General features: G+C 43.7%; 1 protein-coding gene across 1 annotated transcript in view; it reads right to left on the bottom strand.

Annotated features, from left to right (window-relative positions):
• Nucleotides 1-22834, bottom strand: part of LOC116280320 (stimulated by retinoic acid gene 6 protein-like) — a 39866-nt gene extending 17032 nt beyond the window's left edge. The window contains 9 exon segments of the mRNA XM_031677324.2: nt 1057-1127; nt 4103-4231; nt 5420-5465; nt 5880-6000; nt 7221-7351; nt 9462-9562; nt 11326-11401; nt 22648-22816; nt 22819-22834. Coding sequence (XP_031533184.2) covers nt 1057-1127; nt 4103-4231; nt 5420-5465; nt 5880-6000; nt 7221-7351; nt 9462-9562; nt 11326-11401; nt 22648-22816; nt 22819-22834 — 860 coding nt within the window.
• Between the last annotated feature and the right edge of the window lie 4110 nt (nt 22835-26944).

Below are 26944 nucleotides of genomic sequence, written 5' to 3'. Positions count from 1 at the left end.
GGAGGGTCCCTTTTACCCTCATTCTCTTCTCCCACCTGCCATGTGAAGGCAGTCATGGTGGCTGGTCCAGGCTGGAGCCCCAGTATCTATCTGGGACCTTGGACAGCCTTCATGATGGAAACGACTAGGTTACTGGAGCAGAAAGACAGATAATGGGTAAACAGCCATGGCAGGTAGTCTGCGGTTAGTAAAGACTGCCTGCCTCCAGGATTCTTTTACATGAGAAAGAAATCTCTCTTTTATTTGCACCAGGATTATTGTGCATTTTCTGCTATATGTAGTCAAACGTAGTTCCAACCAAAGAGCTAGCCTTGCTACCATATGACCTTGATTAGACATGTCCTTTTTCTGGGGATTATCCCCTTGTACATAGTGGCAGGGGTAGGGTGACCGGAACGATCACTGAAAACCAGGTATTTTTGCCTAGCCAGAGCTCTGTCCTCTTTTAGTGGTGACAGCACCTCAGTTTTTCTCAGGGAATCTACTCTTCCCCACCACCAGTCTTGGTGGTTCAGTGAGGCAGAACCATTTCCTAGTTCTGGTGGTGAACATGTGACCCAGGTCTAACCATCAGTTTACTCCAATAACCATAGTTAACTGGTTCTGGGATGGCATGTGGTCCAATGTGATCCAATGAAACACAATCGTGAGACTTTTGTTTGAATTATTAGAAAGAAAAATTCTCTTTTCTGTGAGCTTAAACCAGGAGAATATAAGCTTAGAGGTTCTGGGGGCCAGCATGGGGAGGAAGCCTACCTAACTATGACGCTAACACAGATAAAAGTAGAGCTGAGAGAGGAGGGAAAGAGACTGAGTTCTGATGGGATCAATTAAGCCCCCATCCACCTGGGTCTGAAACTCTAGACGTTTTAATTATGTACAGCCATAACTTTCCTTTTTCCCTTTAATCCTGTTTGAGTTGCGTTTCTGCTATTAGCAAACAAGAGATCTCAAAGAGTGCCCTTCCAGTCACCTCTGGGTCTCTGATACCATCAGGGCTCATGTACGCTGGTGCAAACACTGGGGTGGGGGGAAAACCAACACAACTGTGCTTACTGCAGGGGCCGCTTCCTCAGGAGCTGCTTGACACGCTCTGCCTGGTGAGCTTCCAGGAAAGGCTTTTCCTCCTGTGAGAAAGGAGAGAGGTTTATGCTTTGGCCCACAAATTCTTGTTAGGGTTTTGGTCTCTTTGAGGGGCTATTGCCATAGAGGCCAGGATTAGAGGTAAAACGTGCTCTTCGGGGTTGAGTCATTCCCAGACACCTGTCATTTATGGAAGAGACAGTAGGGACCCATCTCCTGTTTAGCAAGCACTTGCTTCCAAGTAATGCTAGGGGTCTCTGACTCACTGCTCACACCAGCCATGCTTTTGTGAAGTTGTTTTTTCACTTTGAGATTTGGTGATTTCTCATCATAGTCCAAAACATTGTTTCAGGGATGAAACACCTCAATTCCCAGGTTTTTATTTTTTATGCGTAGGAATTTCTCTTGCTCATTTCTTATTCTGCAGTATTTATGTTTTCTCCAAGTGTAATGAGCTTTCCGCAATAGTCATTCTTTTTGCCCATAAACTGAATATGTAAATTTTATACACTATGAGACAAAATCTTATACATCGCAGATGTTGGGAAGAGTACAAGAGTACAAAGAGTCCGGTTAGGACTCTGCCTGGCGAGCGACATTAGCAAGCTGGAGAAGTAGGAGGTTCCAGCCCCCACATCCCCTCAGAAACACTAGTTTTGACCACCATTCACAGGGGAGAGTATCTCTGAGGGGATTCAAGTGTCCAGCTGGGCCTAAGGGGAGTTCACCTTACAGCACTCAAGTCAAGCAAAAACCCCAAAATAGTTGCATTAAAAAGGGTAAGAAAAACAGTTTCACTTCACCAACATCACTCCTCCTCCAAAGCAGTATAGCTCAGTGCATAGGGAGAAGCCCCTCTTAGCCTGCAATTTCTCCCATGAGGGAGAGTTAAAGTGAAGTAAGGGCCCAGCTTCCCCAGCCTTGTGGGTCACGCCCAGCTGGTCCATTCCTGTATCACACCACTCAGAACACTGAGGGGGTCAGCATGGCTGAACACTCTGGGGAAAGCTGGGATCAGGGAAATGGGGCAGGGGAGTCCCAGAAGGAACAGAGAAAGAGAAAGGGGCATAAAGCTCATATAAAAAAATAATGACAGAAAGCTTCCCTAATCTGGGGAGGAAAACAAACATCCAGATCCATGAAACCCCAAGAATCCAAAACAGACTGAATACATAGAGGTCTTCACCAAGATACGTTATAATCAAAATGTCAAAAGTCAATGACAAAGAGAGAATTTTGAAAGTACAAAGTATGTATTCTTTCATACAAGGGGACCCCTTTATGGATATCAGGGAATTTCTCAGTAGAATCCTTGCAGTCCAGGAGACAGTGGGATGATATAGTCAAAACACAGAAAGAAAAAACCTGCCGGCAAAGAATACTACACTTGTCAAAACTGTCCTTCAGAAAAGGAGAGATAAAGACTTTCCCAGGCAAACAAAAACTGAGGTAATTTATTACCACTAGATCTGTCTACCAAAAATGTTTAAGTGAGTTCTTCAAGTTGAAATAAAACGATGCTAATCAGCAACATGAAAATATATGGAAGTATAAAAATCACTGATAATAGTTAAGTATATTGTCAAATTCAGAATACTCTAATACTGTAATAGTGGAGCATAAATCACTTTTACCTCTAGTATAAAAGTTAAAAGACAAGAGTATGAAAAGCAACTACAACTATAACGATTTGTTACTGGTTAAACAATATAAATTACTGTATTATTATATATTATGTATTAATAAATTATATCTCTAACATATTAAACAATATAAAATTTTATATAATATAAAAATAAAAACTACTACATATACAAAAGATTAAGGAATCAAAGCATACCTCTACAAAAAATCATCACATCACAAAGGAAGCAAGAAAGGAAGAAGGAATTACAAAAGTCAGAAGACAATGAACAAAATGGCAGTTTTAAGTCCTTATCTGTCAAATAATTACTTTAAATGCAAATGTGTTAAATTCTCCAATCAAAAGACACTGAGTGGCTAAATGGATTTTTTAAAATTCCACAGATAGGCAATCTACAAGAGACACACTTTAGCTTTAAAGACACACACACGTTGAAACTAAAAGGATGGAAAAAGATATTTCATACAAATGGCAACCAAAATAGAGAAGTATGGCTATACAAACAAAAACAGACTTTAAGTCAAAAACTATCACAAGAAACAAATAAGGTCATTATATAATGATAAAAAGGTCAAACCATCAAGAGGCTATAAAAATTGTAAACATATGAGCATGTAACATCAGAGCACCTAAATATATAAAGTAAATATAAGCAGAAGTGAAGGAAGAAATAAACAGCAACACAATAATAGTAGGGGACTTCAACACCACATTTTCAACAACAGATAGCTAATTCAACGAAGCAGCAGCTGACTTGAGCAATACTATAGACCAAACAGACATATATAGAACATTCCATCCAACAATAGCAGAATATATATTCTTCTCTAAAGTGTTTTCCAGGATGGATCATACATTAAGCCAGAAAACAAGTTCTTAAATTTAAGAAAACTGAAACCATGTCAAGCATCTTTTCTGACCATGATGCTATAAAGCTAGACATTAGTAACAGGAGGAAAACTGGAATTCACACACAATACACTCCTGAACGACCAATGGGTCAGAGAAAAAAAAATCAAAAGGGAAATCAAAAAATGTCTTGAAACAAATGAAAATAGAGAAACAACATACCAAAATTTATGGGATGCAGCAAAAGCAGTTCTAAGAGGGAAGTGTACAGCAGTAAATGCCTACATTAAGAGGGAAAAAAAAAGATCTCATACAAACCACCTAACTTTTTACCATAAAGAACCAGAAAACAAAGCACAGTGGGTGAGAGAGAGCCTCAACAACTAAACTGGGTTTGCAACTCACATCTGTGGGTCCAAGCTTCCTAATGCAGAATGGGAGAAATAACAATAGGACCTACCTCACAAGGCTGTTGTGAAAATGTAACCTGTCAGGACACACACTGTGTTTTTACCTAGTACTCACCATCGGGAGCTCCCAGCCCAGGTGGACCCTCAGAGACTTGACAAACATGAGCAGGAAGCGGCCCAGCAGGAAGGCCAGGCACAGCAGTGAGGGCCAGTAGAACATGACAGTCTCATACTTCCCCACAAACTGCAACAGAAGCAGAGCACGGAGCACGGGCCTTAGGTGGGCAGGGCCAGGCCACCGGTGAAGGAATCCACCTGTCCCAGCCCGCGGCCACCAGGGCCCACTCTCTCAGAGCTTGGAGGTCAGTAGCCAATCCCTGGATTCAAGGCCATGATTTTTAACTAGTAAGTCGTGTTAGCCCCTGAGCCTTGCTTCCCTAGCAGTGAACTGGGATGGCACTGACACACTGTCGCCAAAATGTCTTGAGGATTCTCCAGTTAGTGATTGGGACAGAACCTTGAACAAACGCCTGGCATACAGCAATTCTTAGTGTTAGTGATTCTCAGCATGCAAGTGAGACCCTGCCCCCTCCCTCAATTCACCATGAATATTTAGAATTTAAAAAAAAAAAAACACACTGGAAGACTGAAAGCTTTCCAAGACTCCAAAAAAAGTAGCTATGATCTGGAAAATCTGACAAAATAATCTCAATCCCAGAGCAGAGATGCAGAGGGAAGGCCCAGCCTCCAAGTCTCATTTTCTAATCTGACTCTCCCAGACTCTCTTTATTATACCCTTTAATCCTCCACAGTTACCAAAGCCCAGGAAAGGCTTTGGCAAGGCTCCCGTGGGCTCCTGGCCCAGGTGGCCTTCTTGTACTCCCCTCACCAGCCTAGTAACACTTCTAGGTGCAATGTGACACCCCTCTTTCATTTTGCTCCTTTACCTGGGGTACAAATGAACTAGCTTCCTCTAATTCTGAGAAAGACAATGCATGGCAAAGGGAAAAGTGATTCATCTAGTCTGAGTCACCCATTTTACAGACAGAGAAACTGAGGCTATTTGAAGATGTGGAAAGAAATGAGCTTTGGAGTCAGCCAGACCTGGTCTCACCTCCCAAATCTGCTGCTTCTCAAGAGTTATATAATACACTTGCACCTGAGTTTCCTCACCTGTAAAACAGGTTTGCTGAGAGCTTCCCTATGTTGAGGGGCCACTGTGGGCATCAGCTGAGAGAACACCTTCTGTGAATGAGGAGCTAACGAACATAAGATGCTCTACAATGGAAGAATCATGAATGGCCCCAGCTCCCCCTTCTGTCCACATGAGGAAGCTATGGCCCAGAGTGGCAAAGTCTTGTCCGAGGTCACACAGCAAGCTGGCCATGGTGATAGGACTGAACACCCTAACCACATCTAGGCGGGGACTCACCTGACCGTGAGGACACTGTGTGATATGAAGGACAGTGACAGCAAACCTGCAGGACAGAAATAGGGTTGAGGCCCTAGGGTCTTTCCCGGCACAGCCCCTGTGAAAATAGCCCAGATCCCACCAGCCTGGAGTTACCTACCCCTCCCCCCACTTCTTAGGAGGGCTGGTTCCCAGGCCTCCAGAAATGAATTTTCCTACAACCCTAACTTCTGGGAATATTCTAATCATGAGCAGCCTCCTATGGAGCAGACAGAATGCTGGCCTGACCTTCTGAAGCCTCAAGTGCAGCCCCAAGGAGAGGCCACAGTGGGACCTTGGACCAGTCACTCCGCCCACCCTCCCTCAGTTCTGGGCAAGGTGCCCTCCAAGGAGAGCTCTCGGGTCACCTCCAGCCCACTGTCCAGAGTTCAGCCACGGCCAAAGGAACTGGAGGAGGGCAGGCAGGCAGAGTCCATCTTACCAGGTGAGAGAGTAGCCGAAGCCCAGGACGGAGCTGACCAGCCGGAACTCCGAGGAAAGGCAGGCAAAGAAGGGGAAGTGGGACAGGCCGACTTCGATGCCTCCAATCAGAAGCACAAAGGCTGGGAGACACAGGACCAGAGACGCTGTGAGTTCTTCTTCTCCTGGGCTCGGGGGAGTCCCAGGGCAGGTATGGGGCTTCATGTGACTTGCAGTCACAGACTTCAGGACTCGAGGAGGTAAGTGGACAAGCCCAGCTCAGCCCAAGAAAGAATGCAGGGAATGTCTTTCATGCATACACACCACAGACCCTTTCTGGTACCTCTTCCATGCCAGGCACTATTGAGATGAAGAGTTGGTTCCTGCCCTTGATTAGCTCACAGTGTGTTGGGCAGAAACAGATAACATAAATAAACAAACAAAAATCACTGGGAGGTAAAGGACTATAAAGTGTCCCACAGCAACACAGAAAGCAGTGATGCGCTGTGTTCTAAAACCTCTTGTAAACTGATGTGTACTTTATACACAAGACAATGATAATATTCATGCTGTCACTGACTAGCTCTGAGATGATCTAACAGGATCCAGTAAAATCTAATTGGACAAGGTGGCCTTTCCTAAGTGTCTGCTTTGAGCTGGGTCTTGGGCTAGGCACTAAGGACACAGGAGGAATGAACAAAGACTGACCATGTGTTGTCAAGGACACAGAGAAACTGAAACTCTCATATACCAATGGTGGTAATCTAATATGGAACAATAACTTGGAAACTAGTTTGATGGTTCTTAAAAAGTACGATCTACTATATGATCTATATAATCCAGCCATTCCCCTCAAAGGTATTTACCCAAGAAAAATAGAAATGCATAAAGATGCATAACGCTCATAGCAGCTTCACTTGCGATAGCCAAAAACTGGAAATAAATCAAATGCCTATCGCCAGGTGAATGGATAAACAAACTGTTGTTATCTCCGTATGGTGGAACACTACTCAGAAATGAAAAAGCAGTGATTTCTGATACATGCTAAATAGGTGTCAATCTCAAAATAGCTATTCTGTGTGAAAGAAAACAGACCTCCCTCCCCCACACAAAAAAAATCACAAGTGCATTCTGATGATTCCATTTATATAGTTGTCTGGGGATGGGGGGCAGTGACAGGATAGGGGTGGGAGAGAGTACAATGGGGAAAAGGTTAACTTCTTGGGTTCATTATCTTGATTGTGGTGGTGACTGACAGTTCACAAAGGTCATCCCCTGATCCCAGAGAACCCGTGCCATGAGGTCTCTGAAAGCACAAATTTCCATGGCAAAATTCCTAGCAGGTGTGAGGTAGCCCACATACCTTGGGCCCACTGCGGGACCTGCAGGGGCTGGTAGCCTTCTGAGAACAAGAACATGACCTTATTGGCTGTGGCCCCAAAGGCGACTCCATAGGACCATCGGTTACTAAAAGTGCCCACGAAGTCCAGAGGTCTGTGAGTCAGAGAAGCAACACATGAGACCAAAAGGTGGCTCATTCCCACAGTTCACCTCCAAGTATCAACCCCACTCTAAGGGGGGATTCTTGGGCGGTGGACTGTTCATTTCAGCTCACATATCCTGAGGCCCTCTGTGCTGATTCTCGGGCTAGGCATGGCTTCAGGGTACTGAAGTAAGGAAGACAAAATCCTTGTCCTTGACAAGCTCTGAGTCTAAGGGGACACAGTAAGGACATCAGGAGCCATGACAGTAAGCGAAATAGGATGAGTTTCATCCACAAGAGACACAGGCATATGACTTGGGGGCCAAAACTAGAAGTATGTCCCAGACAGTGGAGGTGCCTGCCCCACCCCCTGGCCATGGTCTGTGAGAGTTCTTCTTTCCAACATCCCTGAGAAGGTCTGGGTATCACTGGCTGTGCTGGTTACATGTGATCACACCTTCCTGGCCACAGCTGACTGGACTATGGGTGACTACTGGACTTTGGATGAGCCAGTCAGATGCCTGGTCTTCTATTCTGTCTGAGGACAGGAGCCAGTTAGCTGTTAAAATTCTGTTCTGGAAAGTCATGTCAAGTAGGGTCCTGCCTGGGGCTCCTCAGGGCCAAGTTCATATCTAGGCTTTAGTGATTGCTCATTTAGTGAACCATAAACTCCTCTGGGGTGGGAGCCTAGTACAGGACCTTGAAAAGGGTAGGTGCTCACTGTATGTTCATGGACACACATTTTGTTGAACTGAATTAGATTCCAATGAATCCCACCTGTAGGAATTAAGTGCTACTTGAGACTCAGTTCACCCATCTTTAGAACAGAAATGACACCCCAGCTCTGTTCGTATCACAGAAACACTGTGGATGGCAAATGAAGCACTGCTTTATAAACTGTGGAGTGCCATGCACATGCGAGGGGGTATTCATGAGTGAAGGGGTGAGCCAAAACTACTCAGAAAAGCAGGGGTTTGGATAAGAAGGTGACCAGAGAGCAAGCAAACTGTGCCATTATCCACTTAACTCAAAGCAGTTTAACACGATGCATATAGGGGTCTCACTTTAAGAAGTCCTGCACTAGGCCCTACATCCAAATGCCCAGGACAGTCTGCAGATCTTCTTTATCCACCAGCCTCAGACTCTGTGCTTCAGCCAATGTGCTTAGACCTGGCAGTTGGGGTCTGACTGCTCTGATGAGCGGGATCCAGAACGTCTGCTACTCGGAGCTGGTATATGTGGTCCTCGGACATCGCCGTTGGCTTTTCTCTCACCCTGAAGCCAGGGTCACCCCTAGCCTCTGCCCTGACATCCTGGCTTCCCCTCCCTTCTCCAGAGCCCAAGGCTGAGATCTCAGCATGTTCATATCCATGAGTCTGCTGAGGTTATGACACTGGGGAATTCAGAGCAACAGCAACCAGACCTGGGTTAAAACTCCTGTCGCCTGGTAGCTCTGTGGCCTTGGGCAGGTTACTCAGCTTCTCTGAGCCTGAGCTTACTCATCCATTACAGGAAGATAACAACCTCTGCCATGCTGGGGTCCATCCTAGTCATGTAGGCAAAGCAAATGGCTCAGTGCCTGGGTCACAGTCAGTGTGTGACAGATGCTAACTGCATCATAACTATTATTATTAATTAGAAGGTGATTAGGCAGAGATATGAACAATTACAACTCAAGGGAAAATGTAAAGGGAGCAGAGACTCAGATTGGCAGAGCTGGAAGGGCCCTGAAAGCTCCCTGGCCCAGCAGGCTCTCCTAGGGCATGACACCTGCCTCCATCCCAGCAAAAAAGCTTCTTGCCACCAGAGACAGAGAACTCTCCCTGCTCCTTCCTGGGGAAGCCATGGTGCTGAGTGTGGGCAGGCCTTTCTCACAGTGAGCTGAGCCTTCTTGAAATGTCTTAAGTACATCTGGGCAGCCTTGGGTGCTGAGAGCACAATGGCTTGGAAGCCAGTTTTGCACTCTGAGCTTTGGGTAGGCTAGGGCAAGGAGGGGCAGGGCTGTCCATGGTGGGGTAGAGGTGCGTGGGGAGGGAACTGGGAGCTGTCCTGGCCTTACAAATGGTGTGGGCCCCACACAGAGTACCCCAAGCGGAAGTGATGGACCTCAGCTCAACTCACATGATCATGCCGAAGTGGTTCCCCAGAAGGTGAGAAGTGTCATCTCTCTGTCTACAGTGCTCTTGTCTTTGGAGAAGGGATAAGACGAAAATGATGAAAAGCTGTAGAAAGAGAAGATGAGTCTGTCAGAGGGATATTCATCCTCAGCCTGTCAGTGCCCTTGTTGATGGAAAGTGTAGGGATGAGAAGAATACTCAGAACGTCTGGGACTCAAACTCCAGACTCAGGGAGCTGGCTGAATGCACCCGTGAGCTTCCAGAATATTTTGTGTTGCCCTGAACAGACATGGGTTCAAATCTATTCTCTCCCACTTTCTGGCTGGGAGGGAGACAACTTCTCTGAACCTCATTGTTCTCATCTATAAAAAAGAGGTAATTCCTGTCAGGTTGCAAACCCTTCTTTGCTTCTTACTCCTGTGGATTCAGTCATATTCTCATAGACTTGATGCCCCTTTCCTCACTTTCTTTTACTAGAAACTTCCTGAAAATGAACTCACTTGCTGTTCCCATTTTCTCATCTCTCACTTGCTCTTCAACCCCCTAACCTGGCTTCTACCCTCATGATGCCACAGAAGCAGTTCTGGCCAAAGTCACTAATTACCACCTTGTTGCTCAATCTGAATGTAAACTCTAAGATCAACTCTGCTTGACCTCTCAGCAGCATCCACAGCACTGACCTCTTCCTCCTCTTAGAAACACCCTCTTCGCTACTCTTCCATCAACCATGCTTTGCTGGGTTTCTTCCAGTACTTCTCAGGCTCCTTTGCTGGATCATTCTTTATCCAACTACTAGATGTGAAGTTCCTCATGGTTCAATCCAAGGACCACTCCTCTTGCTCCCCAAGCCTCTCTTTCTTGGCAATCTCATCCATGCTCATGCTTTCAGGGGCCACCAAACACACAGGAGATTCACAAACTTGAATCTGCAGCCCAGACTTGGTCCAGAATTGTACTTTCAACTACATGATTGGCATTTCTTTTGAATGTGTTGAAAGTATCTCAACTTTAGTATGTCTTAAATGGAACTCATGATTTTCCTCTCTGTCCTGTTCCTTCATCCACACCAAACTTGGAGCTCTTCTAATTTCCCTTAACAAGTGAATGGCAGGTACCACCATCCGTCCAGCTGTGCAAGTGAGAAACCCAAGAGTCACCCTCAGCTTCTCCCTCTCCTCTCCTCTCTATCCAATGCATTACCAAGTCCTATTGCTTTTACCACCTGAACTCTCAAGTCAACCACCATCATCCAGGAGGAGGTAAAACTACCTCACTCAGACCCCTGCAACCATCTCCCAATTAGTCTCCCTGCCATCTCTCTTGCCTGCCTCCAACCTGATCCCCACAGTGCAACCAGAGTGATCGTTTCAACACATAAGTCTGACCCCACCACCCCAAGCTGGAAACACTCGAATTACTTCCCGCTGTGTTTAAAACAAGGACAAAACTCCTTCACAAGGGGACTGGCCCTGGTCCTGCTCACCTCTCCAGATACCTCTACCTCAATTCCCCTTCCAGCTCTGCTGGCCCCCTCAGCTCCTCACCCCCCACCCCACGCTCCTTCCCCCCACAGGGCCTTTGCGTGTACTCTCCTCTCTGCCCAAAATGCTCTTTACTACATCTTCCAACAGACCTTAGCTCTGTCACCGCTTCCTCAGAAAAGCCTTTTCTTATTCCCCTAAAAGTCAGTATCCCTGACTGTTGGGATCTTCAAAGCTTTCTTCTGCCTGTGTTTTTGGTGCATAATGTAAAAAAGCAAGTCTCTGCCAACCTATTCAGACTCCTTTGGGAGCCTGTGTATGGGAGCAGCCCAGGTCTCCTTCTATACCCTCCTCGTCCCTCCCCGCCCCTCCCCTGCCTTAACTTACTGATGGGATGAGGGAGTAATGGAGGAAGAGCTCCATGCCCACTGAACTGGTACAGGTGCCATTTAGCTGCCTGGTACTGAAAAACAGCCAAAGAACACATTCACATCATCAGTCACTGCTGCAGTCAGTGACCCTTTAGCCTTGAGGATCACTGTTAGGAATTTGGCTTGATAAATCTTTAGCCAGACTCATCAAGAAAAAAAGGAAGAAGGCCCAAATCAATAAAATCAGAAATGGAAAAGGAGAAGTTACAACTGACACCACAGAAATACAAAGGATCATAAGAGACTACTATGAGCAACTATATAACGATAAAATGGACACATTCCTAGGAATGTAAAATCTTCCAAGACTAAACCAGGAGGAAGTAGAATATATAAACAGACCAATTACCAGTACTGAAACTGAATCAGTAATTTTAAAACTCTCAACAAATAAAAGTCCAGGACCAGATGGCTTCATGGGTAAATTCTAACAAACATTTAGAGAAGAGTTAACATCTATCCTTTTGAAACTATTCCAAGAAATCACAGAGGAAGGAACACTGCCAAACTCATTCTATGAGGCCACCATCACCCTGATACTAAAAACCAGACAAAGATGTCACAAAAAAAGAAAATCAAGGGCCAATATCACTGATGAACATAGATCCAAAAATCCGCAAAAGATATTAGCATCCTAACTCCGGTAATACTTTAAAAGGGTCATATGCCATGATGAGGTGGGATTTACCCCAGGGATGCAAGGACTTTTCAATATCTGCAAATCAATCAACGTGATGCAGCACATTAACAAACAGAAGAATAAAAACCATATGACCATCTCAATAGACGCAGAAAAAGCTTTGATAAAATTCAATATCCATTTAAGATTAAAAACTCTCCAGAAAGTGGGCATAGAGGGAACATACCTCAACATAATAAAACCCACTTATGAAAAATCCACAGCTAATATCATACTCAACAGTGAAAAGCTGAAAGCATTTCCTCTAAGATCAGGAAAAAGACAAGGCATCCCACGCTTGCCACTTTCATTCAACATAGTTTTCAAAGTCCTAGCCACAGCAATCAAAGAAGAAAAGGAAATAAAAAGAATCCAAATTGGAAAGGAAGAAGTAAAACTGCCACTGTTTGCAGACGACATGAAACTATACATAGAAAATCTTAAAGGTGCTTCCAGAAAACTACTACAGTTCATCAATGAGTGTGGTAAAACTGCAGGATACAAAATTAACATACAGAAATCTGTTGTATTTCTATACACTAACAACAAGATATCAAAAAGAGAAATTAAGGAAATAATCCCATCTATCATTGCATCAAAAAAAATAATAAAGTACCTAGGAATAAACCTACCTAAGGAGGCAAAAGACTTCTACTCTGAAAACTATTAAGACATTGATGAAATAAATTGAAGATGACACAAACAGATGAAAAGATACACCATGTTCTTGGATTGAAAGAATCAATATTGTTAAAATGACCATACTACCCAAGGCAATCTACAAATTCAGTGAAATCCCTATTAAATTACCAATGGTATTTTTCACAGAAGTGGCACAAAAAAGGTTAAAATTAGTATGGAAACACAAAAGAACTTGAATAGTAAAAACAATCTTGAGAAAGAAGAACAGAGCTGGAGGAATCATGCTCCCTCTCTTCAGATTATACTACAAAGTGATAGTAATCAAAACAGTATGTTACTGGCACAAAAACAGACACACAGATCAATGGAACAGGATAGAAAGTCCAGAAATAAACCCACATACTTATGATCAATCCATCTACAACAAACGAGGCAAAAATATACAATGGAGAAAAGACAGTCTATTCAGTAAGTGGTGCTGGAAAAACTGGACAACTACACAAAAGAGACTGAAATTAGAACATTCTCTAACACCAAATACAAAAATAAACTCAAAATAGATTAAAGACCTAAAAGTAAGATCAGATACTATAAAACTCCTAGAGGAAAACATAGTCAGAACATTCTGACTTAAATTGCAGCAATATTTTTTTGGATCTGTCTCCTAGAGTAATGGAAATAAAAGTAAAAATAAACAAATGGGACCTGATTAAACTGAAAACCTTTTGCACAGCAAAGGACATCATAAACACAATGAAAAGACAACCTACAAACTGGGAGAAAATATTTGCAAATAATGTGACTGACAAGAGATTAATTTCCAAAATATACAAACAGCTAAAACAGCTCGCTCGGTCTCTCGCTCTCATGCTCTCCCTCTCTCTCTTGCTCTCGCTCTTGCGCGCGTGCTCTCTCTCTCTCTCTCTCTCTCTCTCTATATATATATATAAAGAACAACCCAATAAAAATATGGGCAGAAGACCTAAATAGACATTTCTCCAAAGAAGACATACAGATGGCCAACAGGCACATGAAAAGATGCTAATATATATGTTAATTATTAGAGAAATGCAAATCAAAACCACAATGAGGTATCACCTCACACTGGTCAGAATGGCTATCATCAAAAAGTCTACAAATAATAAATGCTGGAGAGAGTGTATAGAAAAGGGGATCCTCTTACTCTGTTGGTGGGAATATAAATTGGTGCTGCTACTATAGAGAACAGTATGCAGTTTCCTTTAAAAACTGAAAATAAAGTTACCATATGATCCAGCAATCCCACTGGCATATATCTGAAAGGAACTCTAATTCGAAAAGACACATGCACCCCAGTGTTCATAGCAACACTGTATACAATAGACAAGACATGGAAGCAACCTAAATGTCCATCGAAAGATAAATGGATAAAGAAGACGTGATACATATATACGATGGAATCCTATTCAGCCACAAAAACGAATGAAATAATGCCATTTTCAGCAACATGGACCTAGAGATTATCATATTAAGTGAAATAAGTCAGACAGAGAAAGACAAATATTGTATGATATCACTTATATGTGGAATCTTAAAAAATGATACAAATGAATTTATTTACAAAAGAGAAATAGATTCACAGACAGAAAACAAACTTATGGTTACCACAGAGGGGGAAAGAAGAAGGAATAAATTTGGAATTTGGGATTAATAGATACATACTACAATATATAAAATAAACAACAAGGACCACAGGGAACTATATTCAATATCTTGTAATAATCTACAATGGAAAAGGATCTGAAAAAGAATAGACATACATGTATAACTGAATCACTTTGCTGAATATCTGAAACACTGTAATTCAACTGTATTTCAGTTTTTTAAAAAATGTCTTAAAAGATTAAAATTGAAACACCACAAGAACAAAAATGACTATTAAAGTGGGAACTACTGACAATACTATCCAGAATTACTGAAGGTTAAGACACGTCGGTATTCATTTACTGGCAATCAGCATAAGGAGGTACAACCATTCTGAGGATTAATTTTGCAATATGTACCAAGAAACTTTCAAATACAGTGATTCCATTTCTAGGAATTCTACTAAAAAATTATACACTAAGGAAATAACCAGAGAGGTGTCTGAAGACATGTTATAGAATGCTAAGATTCTCACCCTTCCTTCTTGCCTCCCTTCCTCACATGTGTGTATAGCATTTTAAACGTAATTTATGCTCACAGTAAAGCATTCAAAATGTTTACAAATGTATAAAGTAGTAACTAAAAGCCCCTTCTTCTTCCATAATTATTCATGTTTAAAACCTGTAGTTTCAAGCAAAAATATGATCAGACTAAGCTTGATTTCTTCATTTAATCAATAAAGGAAAGGAATTTCATTTACTAAAGAAAGGCAATTTCTCACATCAGTATATACAGACCCATGGAACTCTTTTGGCCGGGTGACCCTGCCTACACAGATTCGCCCCTGGGCCTGTTACCTGCTTGGAAGGCCTGAGCCAAGACTTAGTCTGGTAGCAGCAAGAAACAGGTGAGCTCAGTGAGGGTGGGGAGCGTCACTCTCTAAATAAGGGGTCCATGGCTACAGAGACCGGTCCCCTGGGCTATGCTTCACTCCAGCAGCCACTGTGGGGAACGGATGAAGCAGGCACTGAAGCCAACCCACGTTAGAAGGCCACAGAGACACACTTCTTAGTCTCTGAGACTCATACTGCACCCTGGACCCAGGGCTGGTGGGACAGATCTGTTGAGGGGTGAACAGCACAGACAGGGCAGCAGCAGAACAGCACCCCCAAAATGTACAAAATCCTATTTCCACTGACGATAGCTTGGAACTGTGTTTACGATGTACTGTTACGTGAAAGAAAATTATAAGGCAATATGATCCCAAATTGTGAAATGTGGTCATCTCTGGGTAGGGGGATTTGAGGTCATTCCAAATTTTAAGAATGATTTTTTTCTGAAATTAATGAGGGTAGTGAATAGACGTATTTTGTGCAGCTGCTTAGAACAGTGCTCGACACAAAGCAAGCGGCAATCAACACAGGCTGAATGAATGCAGGGGCTGCCTTTGTAACCAGGGAAAAGACTGAATGTTGTCCCAAAGCAATAAAACGCCATTCTGAAGGGAAGTTGCCATGAATCAGCATAAAGTGAAAACATGCAATATTTGTTCTATATAGAGCATTAATTACAAATATTTCATTAATTAAAAGAGATTGAAAATAAGACGTGTGGGCAACTCCAAGCAGCGACATACAGCCAGTGCATCTAGAGCACAGATCATCTGCACTCCCAACTTTTTCCAACACCCTCATGCTGATCGCCTGCTGGGTGTGGTGGGGTGTCTCTGTGCTCCCACAATTCTTCTACTTCCTTTGTTCCTAACATTATCACTCTATATAAGTTAAACACATGACAATAGCTTTCATTGATGACATCTCTTTACTGTGTGTCACTATGTCCAAGGAATTTTGCTAATTTGTATTACTTTATTTAATCTTTACAAGAATCTTGTGAGGTAGATTGTATCACCTCCTTTTCCAAATGAAGAACTGAAGCCCCAGGAAAGGCAGAAGAGGCTTCCTAACTTGCCCTGGAGGAGGTGAGGCTGGCAGCCAGGCTCCCCTGCATATCACCATCCTCCCAGCCCCCGCTGCTGGCTCACATGGAGCTCCTAGCGTTCACTGACCTTCTGGGCTGTGGCTGACTCATCTCTGATCCCAAGTCCAGCCCAGCACCTGGCACAGCCAGGCTCAGGACCTGTTTGCTAACTTCCACGGGAACTTCCCTTAGGAAGCTGAGGTCCTGAGGCAGCCAGTGAGCAGAAAACAACACAAAGTCCAGGACTAGTTCAGGTCCAGCTCAGGGGGCTTAGTGAGCGGGGCACTGACCACCTTGGGAGCAGCAGAAGGGAACTTAGTTTCCACTGCTGAGCGCAGTTCTCTGGGAAGGAGGCTGGGAAGGAGGAAGAGGTGTGTGTGGTGCGTGCACGTGTGTGTATGTCTGTGTGTGTGTGCGCATACGCACGTGTGTGTGTGCCCATCCACGTGATGCTTCCAGCAACGCAGCAGCCGGTGTGCTGGGGTGTCTGATTCTGACCCAGCCCTGCCCCACCTTTGTGAATCCCATCAGTCCCCTAATACACAGCCTCCCCACAACCCTGCCCTGGGGTTGGAGGCAGACATAATAGTGTGCTCAGGCTGAGCTTCGGACTTGACATCACATTATCAGGAATTTTGCAACCCAGTTGTTAAACACTACTACTGGCAAAAAAAATTATGTAAGTGTATAATTTTGTAAGTCTATAATTAATATGTAAGTGTAAAATTATGTAAGTGTGTAATTAAATAAATTATGTTAAAAGGAAGGTAGTAAAGCCTCAAAACCCATCACTTCCTTATCATTTTGCTACCTTTTGCTATGATCTATGCTCTTGGGGTTATTTACATCTGTTACATCTGCCCAATGAAGATGCTACGTTATGGTGTGTGCTACTACCGTGCCTCAGAATATTTACACCAGGGAAATAAGTGAGCACTACAAATCAGGCTTTAATTTACTGTTCCACTGATTGTCTAGAAAATTATAGACAAAATGCTAATGAGACAGATTAAATTTAAACGTACGTTTGTAGCCATTACATTGCGAATAGCAAAAAAACAAAAAAGAGGAAATATTCTTTCAGAATTTAAAACTCTTATCCCATTCATTCAAAAAGTAGTTTCTGGCAATTGACAAATGAGTGGAGTTCTGACTTAGCCTTACCTCCACTGTTTCACGTTTGTCTTACTCATGAACGTAAATAAAAATATCAACCAACATTCATGGCGAAACTATGCTCACTGGTCAACTGTGAGCTGGCTGGCTACATACACAAGAGTTCCACAAAAACCAGTGAAAGCATTCCGTGAGATTTAATTGGCTCTGTGGAATCTGCAAAAGTGATCATTGCATATTTTATTATTTGTAAGCTGTGTGTGATACATCTGTTCTATCAGTACAACCATGTTAAACTTACGCACACACATGCAGACTTTTTTCAGGGAGCCAGTTATTACACACTTCCCGGCACTGGCAATGTGGGACGCTGGCTCTGGCATGGTCAAGAATAATGTGGATGCCTGAGTTTGGAGACCTATGTCAGTATAAACCATGCTTTAGGGGAAAGAGAAATTTAGTGGAGAGAACACAGGATGGGGCCAGTGCCTGACTCTAACCCTCTTCAAAAGCTCTGCAAATGAGGAGGCTGGATCAGATCCGTGTTTTTAAGTTTTGTGACTATGAGTCAAAAACACATTATAGTCACAACCCAGTTCAGATATGTGGGTGTGCAAAACAAAAGTTTCATGAAACAATACCCTGAACATGCACAGTGATCTCCGGTATCTTTATAATTTGATTCAATCCTATTCATCTTGTTCTCCATTCAGTTTTGTAAAATGCTGGTCATAATCACGAAATTAATTTTACAACCCACTCAAGGGTCTCAGCCAGCTATGTGTAAAAAACGACAATAACTTGACAACGAGGTGATTGCTAGGGTACAGCCTGTGCCTCCCTGAGGGTCTCTGACTCCTGACACCTGCAGTCTTTGCACTGCAGGGTTCCTGGACACCAGGCCTTGCTCTGATGGACAGACAGCAGGTAAGGACATTTGGAAACTCTTCAGCTCAGGCCCTTATTGTCTTTCTGGAACTGTCACACAGTCTCCTTGACCATCTCCCTTTATCTGTTAAAAGGATAAAGTTTCATTGGACTATTTATTGGTCTTCTCCTGATAAGAAGCTGTGAAAGGTTTTTCTTCACCTGTTAAGTAATCCATCCAGAAAGCAAAGGGTCTGTGTTTTATCAAAATAATTTCCCGTGCTTAATGTTATCTTAATCAGATCTTTGATTATTTAAGAGAACGGAATTATTTAATTTTAAAAGAGCTAACTTTTGCTCACAACTATGTAACCATTTCTATTTGTCAGTGATCATTCTTGCAATTCCACAGAGCCAATTATATCTCACGGAATGCTTCTATTAAAAACTTTCATTGTCACTTTGGTTAAACAGATAACTAAGTATTGTTTCCTAGTGACCTGTGATCCTTATTTAGTCAAGTGTCTAAACCTTTTGATATTTTTGACAAACTTCCCCAAATCAAACTTTAACTAAAGTCTTCTTGACATAAAGTCACTTTGGGATTTTCCAGAGAGCCCTTGGAACATCTCAAAAGATCTTTCTCCTTAAAAACAGAGAGACAGAGGCTTATTGATATGTTAAATTATATGGGAAGCAAGTCAAATAAGACGTAATACTAAGCTTTCTTTATGTTGTATTCATATAGGTATATAAGCATTCCAGAAATTGCATAAATTCCTAAAATTCTGATGTCTGGTATAATCAGTTGTAATTCTAGTTATATAATTCTTAAAATGTCTGTTACAGAAATAACCAAATTTCTTTGTCAACTGCATTATAATGAACCTTAATCAGATCTTTAACCATGGCCATTTTAAGTCTTTTGTCATTCACAGAAGATACGGTTTTACTCTGATGTTTTTGCAAAAGTGTTTAGCAAGTGCGCTTCATATTCAAGGAGATTCATGGAAAGGACTCTGGCAAGCACAGGCTTCTGATAACTTTAAGATCATAAAACTGAACTGGGTAAGAATTTCCAGAACTGATGGAAAAACTGGATTCAAGCAGAACAAGAATTAGTAACAGACTGGATGAACTGATGGGGATGATGATAATTTTTATGACTTCTTGTCTGAAACATTGCTGGTTCTTTAATGTTTTATTTTTTCAGGTTAATTTCTTTAATGTTAATATTAAGGAAACTTTCCTCTTAAGCTACCTAGGAGTTAGAGCAATTTGGCAAAGTATACCTTTGTGAATAAAGATGAAATAGTTACTTTTTCTCCTGACCTGATCCCTCCAGAATTTTGAAGCTTAGTGAATGTTCTTTATGGCATTGTATTTATTTACATAAGTTAATAAGAATCTGTTCTCCTTGTAACAGGATACAGTTGGAAACATTGATTATATTATCAAAGCTTTGGCTGGAATGTCAGATTTGAGACAATGCATAGAATCAATATGATAAGACAACTTCAAGTAACTAAGGTTGACTTTATAGAGACAATAGAGTCCCTTGGAAAAACAGCCTGGTACCTTGCTTATAGGATTCCTGACAGCCTTACCAGGTGAGAAAGGAAGGTCACTTCCTGGCAGGTACAGGAGCCTCAGGATATTTGGGGGACCTCAAGAAGAGAGGAATTAACTTAAATCTCTAAGTATTACAGGCAAAATGTGATGGAAAGTCTTTGGCTTGGCTTCCTGGGCTCAAGACGCTTTTAAAAGTTCAATCTGTGATTCCTTATGAAAAGTTCCAGTAAAGAAGATTTAAAAGAGCCTATAACGTCGATTGCTATTCTTGTTAAACTTATGTAAATAATTGGGTCAAGTTCATTGAAACTAGACTATTTTGTGAACAGACTAGTCTTCTTTTGGCTATCTTTGATAGAAATGGGGTGATTTTAAAAAAATTATGTTTCAGTAGAAACTATAATACACACTTCTAGATATTAGATTCTAGTTCTGTTAATTGTCTTCAACGTTTCGTTTTTTCACCTGTAAACTGGACTGCTTCCTGAGTTTCAGTTTCCTCAAGTATCTGGCTATAAATCTCCAAACTAATGTTTCCCATTTTCTGCCACCTTTTTGACTTGGAATCACTAAGAACAAAAGCTGCTGCCCTTCTCCCCGAAACCCTGCAAACTGAATGTGAATGGCTTGATGTAAACTTCAGAGAAGTCATCACACCAGCTCTCACTGAGACAATAGTTGTGCCTGTTGCTGTGTGGGCCACTCAGAAAGTGTACCTGAACACCTGATGACATCATCAGAGACATTCACTCTGCAAAAGATGTTTTTGACCCTAACACTTAGAAATTTTCTTGACCAGCTGCCTTCTGGGCTCATACACTGCTTAAGAGTCTGCTCCAACCATTAAGCTTTGGTGTTCTGTCTCCATAGAAATGCCTCTTATGAAATACCTGATTGCCTGCACCACACAGGCCTACCTGTGAGACCACCCGCCTGTGAGACCACCTCCTGAAACAAGACACAGCTCTTTAACTGAACCAACCGAGTCTCAGTACTGAGGCAGGTTCAGTGAGACGCAGCAAGTTGTCAGCTCAGCTTCTGGACTGTGAAACTGTTTGAGACGCTTCAAAGGTGGGATGAAGGAGGGCAGAATCTGTTACCCTAAGATGCACCTCTTCAGCATAAGGATTATTTTAAGATGGTTGTTTTTAAGAAACTGTAGGCAGAGGAGAAGCTTTGAAAATTGAGCAGAAGTTCCCCTTTTGTAGGAGACATTTACAGGTACAGGGGAAATCTCCACTTGTAAATCTACATTTGGGATCTTCTTTACTGTACCAGAAATGGTAGATAAGGTAGACAAGGTAAAATGACCCCATCTCTAGAAACTCTTACCGATGCAGAAAACAATGACTTAAATCTGCATAACGACCTTACCTTTGTTTACTGTACTTTTCCTGTAACCTCCCATAACTGAGTCCCCACCCCCAACATCTTCTTTTGTCTTTAGCTGAAGGTGCTATTTAAGGTGACAGCTTCAGCCATTTGGGGGGGCTACTCAGTTTTCCTGGGTACCTCCCATGTACACAGGAGGTGTACATGTTATTAAACTTCTGTTTGTTTTTCTCCTGCTAATCTTTTTATCACAGGGGTGTTTCAGTCAAGAACCTAGAAGGGTAGAGGCAAAATTATTTTTCTACCCCCAACAAAAACATCTATCGAAAGTCTAAACAGATAACACTAGGACACCAGAAAGTGATGGCTCTATTTTGGAGTAGCCTTTTCAGCTCTGGGATCATTTAAGATGAAGTGTTCAAGTTTAAATCTTTGAGTAGCACTGACATCTGGACACCCTCAAAGTCCTTTCACATTCTCCTCTCGTATTTACAAAGCTGTGGGTTAGGTAGGACAGGGGTTATTACATCTGATTAACAGATGAGGAAACTGAGGCTTTAAGATTTGCTAGAAACTACAGGGTCAGGTTTCAAACCCAGGTCCTCTAACACCATGTCTGAGTCCTACCCACTCCACTTCAAACTGAAGACGAACAGAAATCTTTTCAGTGACTCGGGAGCCTATCCATAGTTCCTGCCTCTGTGTCAGCTGCCCACAAATTAGCTAAACTATGCTTTCCTCCCAATTTCACGAATCACCAACAGTAAAGGAGATAGTTGCCAGGTTTCTCAGAAAACTAAAAACAGAACTACCATATGACCCAGCAATTCCACTCCTGGGTATGTATCTGAAAAAAACAAATACAGTAACTCAAAAAGATACATGCACCCCAATATTCATAGCAGTGTTACAATTGCCAAGATAAGGAAGCAACCTAAGGGTCCATCAACAGATGATCGGATAATGAATGTATGGACTGGAGCTAAGCCACAAAAAAGAACGAAATTTTACCACTTACAACAACATAGATGGACTTGGAGGGTGTTACGCTAAGTGAAACAAGTTAGACAGAGAAAGTCAAACACTTATATGTGGAATCTAAAAATACAGAAAATTAGTGAATCTAACAAAAAGGAAGCAGACTCACAGACATAGAGAACAAACTAGTGGTTACCAGTGGGGAGAGGGAAGGGGCAAGACAGGGGTAGGGAAGTAAGAGGTACAAACTATTAGGCGTAAAATAAGCCACAAGGACAGGAAATGCAGCCAATATTCTATAATAACTATAAATGGAGTGTAACCTTTAAAAATTTTGAATCACTACATTGTACACCTATAACTAGTACATCAACTATACTTCAATTAAAATTGTTTTTAATTTTTAAAAATTAAAAAAAAAATAGAAGACAGCTGGCAGGAACACGTGGTTGTCCAGCACAACTTGTCTTAAGCCTGACTCTGACTCACCTTGCGTTTGGGAAAAGCATCTTGCTGGAAAAGCACGCGCTGCCTGCAGCCCCGGTGGGCAGCCTGCTTCTCTGGATTGTTCTTTGGGCTTCTCTGGCCTCTTGGTGATGACTGCTTCTGATATTCTGATGTTCTGGCCAGTTCTCTTCATAGCACCTAAAAAAAAACTCAGGGAGAAGGCAAACATCCAGTCAAATATTTACCAGAGAAAAGACAGCAAGCGGGTGGCTTTCTTCCTTGTTTGGGAACACTGCTGGCTATTCTGCTCTCCCGCCCTTCTCCGGCTTCCTCACGCAGAAGCAGGAGCTGCCCCCCTCCCTCCCCCCTCCGGGACCCCTGCTGTCTCCTCCAGCCCCAGCTGGCTGTGGCCCCTGGCTCCTTGAGCCACTGGAGCTCCGCCCAGCAGTCAAGGCCCCTTCAGCTAGCTGTAAAAATGATTACAGGCAATAAAGTAGGACTCTGCCTCAAGGCAATAAATTAGGAAACCAGGACCACTGGCTTCAGGTGTCTCCTCGGAAACAAGGCCATTAGCAGGGAGAAGGGGCTGGAGACAAGTTCAAAACCGAACCCCACCCACGTGGCAGAGCTGGCTAGCTGTCCACCAGGAATTCCTGCTTCCTGGTCATAAAGTGAGGCTGATGCTGGCAAGGGTCTGCCCAGCCAGGGACCGTGCTCCCCAGCCCAGCAGGAAGTCTCAGAACAAAAAAACGGGACCAAAGCTCACCAATGGAATGTGAGCAGAGGTGACGTGAATTACTTCCGGGCCAAGACAGTTAAGACGCAAGTGTGTCTTTTCTGGCTTCTTTTTCCCCACCTACTGGTTTAGGACTCAAAGGCCCTAAAGGAAATGGGATGGAAGAAACCTGGGTCTCTGAGCCACCACGTAGAGGAAGCTGTCCTCTACACCAACTGTTCGTGAACAAGAAACAAAGGTCTATTGTGATAAGCCAGCGATGTGCCAGCTTATTTGCTGTAGCCACTACAGTGTTGCCCTGGCTAACGCAGCACAGAATGTGGAGGAATTGTAAGCATCAGGGTCCAAGTCCTTAATTTTAAGGATAAGAAGATAGAGGTTTAAGGAAGGGAAGTGTACTAACAGGACTGGCCAAGCCTCAGAGCTGTGCCAAGGGCATGAGCATCCATGCTGGCACCACGTGACTCTGCCCCCGAGCACAGCTGACCGGATAGAGGCTGACTGCCTGACCCAAGAGCAGACAGCCACACACCACACTGATCTGTCACCTGGGATGGACACTGCCCCACAGGCCATCCCTTTCCGGAGTCTGACCTCGAGACATAGAACAAGAGCTGAGCATGCGTCAGGGGGACCAAGAACCAAGTAACACCCATAGAGATGCAGGAACCTAAGGAATCATCAAGTCCTGATCAGGGCAGAGCATGCCTCTTGCTGCTGAGAAGGTGTTAAGATTTCCCAGTTACCAGAATGGCCCATGGATTCTAAATGGCCACCCTGTTTCCAAATGATCTTCCAGGGCCAAATGGGAATGGGACCCCAGGTGTCCTTGTCCGTCAATTCCCTGCATCCATCAGCTCCCAGGCCAGCTCATGGCACCACCACACTCTCATCGCCCATGAGTTGTCAGTGGCTCCTCCCCTCCTCTCACTGCGTTCACTCTGTCTCTGGGTAGTTCTTACCTAACCCTTCATCTGTGTGTCAGAGGGTTTGTTCCTCTTTACCCTTGTGCCAGCTTGGAGCTGCTGTTAAGAATGGTGAAGCCACAACATGGAAAGAGCCTGGGTCCCTGAATCAACACTTGAGGAGACTAGGAATAGCCATTTAAGAGCTTACATAAATAAGGAACAAACTTCTATTATATTAGGGCCATTATACGCTTCGGGGTTTGTTTGTTAACAGCAGCTAGTTCTTATTCTATCAATACAACATCCTTTCCATCCACAGGGCTCCTGCCCCAGCTCCAGCCCTCACCACCTCCTGCCTGGACCATCACAAGGGCTCTCTAATGGCCTTTCAGCCTCCAGTGTCCACGCTCAGTGCAGAGATGCATCTCCCTAAAACACAGCTCAGACCTGCCGACCATCCTCCTGTGGTCTGCACTCCCAACTCTGGCTTTCCAAACCCTCCAAGAAGTGGCTTCGACCCTCTTTTCCAGCCTCATCTCCAGTGGTTTCCTGCACATCTATATTCTTTTCAAAGTTGCTAAACATGGCCTTTCATGCTACTCCGGCTCTTTACAGAGCAAGGAACAGAGATCCACTCAAGTTGCCTTGAGTTAAAGGGGTTTCCTACTACTCCCCAGCAAGGGCTGGGGCCCAGCCTGGGAAGGTTCTGGAAACTGAGACCGCTCTTGGGAAAGGTCCCTCCCCATCCCCATGGCCAAGGGATCTCTCTCATCTTTCTCTTTTTTGGCCTTTTTCTTCAATCTTTCCTCTCTCTGGCTCAGCCCCTTTGCTTCCTTAGGGTTTCTGCTCTCTCAGGGCTTCAACTCACCACCCTCCTGACCCTAGCTCATGGTATCCTTTCTTGCTCTCTCCTAGGGCTCCCCCAGTCCTAATGCTGAGACAAGAGACCTGCCCAGTTCATCTTCCCCCAGGTGGGTCTCAGCCAGTCCACGCCTTCCTGTCTTTGGCTCAGTCATACACCCTTGTATCAGCTTGCTGGGGCTGCTGGAACAAAGTACCACAAACTGGGTGCTGAACCAGAACTTCATCTTCTCACAGTTCTGGAAGCTAGAAGCCCAAGATCAAGGTGTCCATAGGTATGGTGTCTCCTGAGGCCTCTCTCCTTGGCGTGCAGACAGCTGCCCTCCCACTGTGTCCTCACAAGGCCCTTGCTCTGTGCACGGGCATCCTGGTGTCTCTCTCTCTCTCTGTGTCCTAATCTCCTCTTCTTATGAGGACACCAGTCAAACTGGATTAGGGCCCACCCTAATGGCCTCACTGTAATTTAACTACCTCTTAAAGGCCCCGCCTCCAAATAAAGTCACATTCTAAGGTATTGGGAGTTAGGGCCTCAACCTATAAATTGGGGGGGACACAATTCAATCCATAACACCCCTGGTCTAATCCACTCCGATGGAGCAGGAGGGGGTCATGAAGGTGGTGAACAGGCACCGTGACTGACAATTCAGGCCACTTGAGTTCACCCACCTCGACCCCTCAATCCTGCATAGACAGCCCCTCCCACCTCTGCTTCTCACCACCAGTTTTGTTCATTAAGCCCCACCTCAAGCACAACATCCCGCCTGCAGTGTCTCCTGATCACCATGGTGTAATCCTATTGGCTTGGCCTGCATTTCTTTCATGGTGCACATTTAGGCCTTCTTTATTTGTTCCTTTAGCACATATCTATGGAGAATCATTCTGGGGCAGCGGTTCAGAGTGTGGACTCTGGGGCCAACGCCACCATTTACCACCTGTGCGATGCTGGCCACGTGACACTGTTAACCCCTCTGATCCTTGGTTTTATCTGAGATAAGCTATACCTACTTCATGGCATACAGGATGAAATAGGCTAATATAAATAGCGCAGGACGATGCCTGACACACAGTAAGCACTCAGTGAACATTAGCAATTACAGGGGACCTATTCTGTGCCGGGCACTGACTGGGATGGGGAGCACACAGTCACATCCCAGTTCACCATGTCCATGTCCCAGCGCCCTTACTGGATCACAGCAGCTTGGAAACCATGACTAGACCTGATGCAACATGACAACTTGGATACAGGTGAGGCCCCATTGATGCTTGTTCTCAAAATTGAAAATGATGAAAGAGAAATACAAGGACCAGTCCAACAAAACTCTCTTACTGGACCCCTAGGAACAAAGAAGCCCTGTCAGTGTGTCCCCCTGAAAGCAGGCCCCCTCCTTCACAGAAGGAGCAGTTAGTTCTTGGTGCATCCCCATCACACCATCCACAGAAAGAACTGCAAAGCTCTTCTCCTTCGGCCACATGGAGATGCCATCACTTCCGGGATCACCCATCTGCCAGGGGCTTCCTGGCTCCACCACCCAGGCTTCAAACACATGCTTTAAATTCTTGGGTTCTCATGGTGGTTTCCCTCACAATTCTACAATTCCTTTCTCATACCATTAAGGAAGAGTTATTGAAAAGGCCACCAATGGCCCTGGGGTGTTGGGAAGGCAGCCACGTCACAGTGGAAGAAAAGCTAAGACTCTTGTTCTAAATGCTTATGCTCAGCAGTTTCATTCATGGTAATAAGGACCCATTTCTAAGTGGCCACCATACTCCAGACAAGGCCCCTTGAACCTGGAGACAACCCTGTGTGAGACACTTCACTTCCCTCTCTCACGCT

Source organism: Vicugna pacos, chromosome 4, assembly GCF_048564905.1.
Source record: "Vicugna pacos chromosome 4, VicPac4, whole genome shotgun sequence".
In the NCBI taxonomy this organism is placed as follows: domain Eukaryota; kingdom Metazoa; phylum Chordata; class Mammalia; order Artiodactyla; family Camelidae; genus Vicugna; species Vicugna pacos.
The sequence above is the reverse complement of the archived record's forward strand: the minus strand, read 5'-3'. Positions and strand labels throughout refer to the sequence as shown.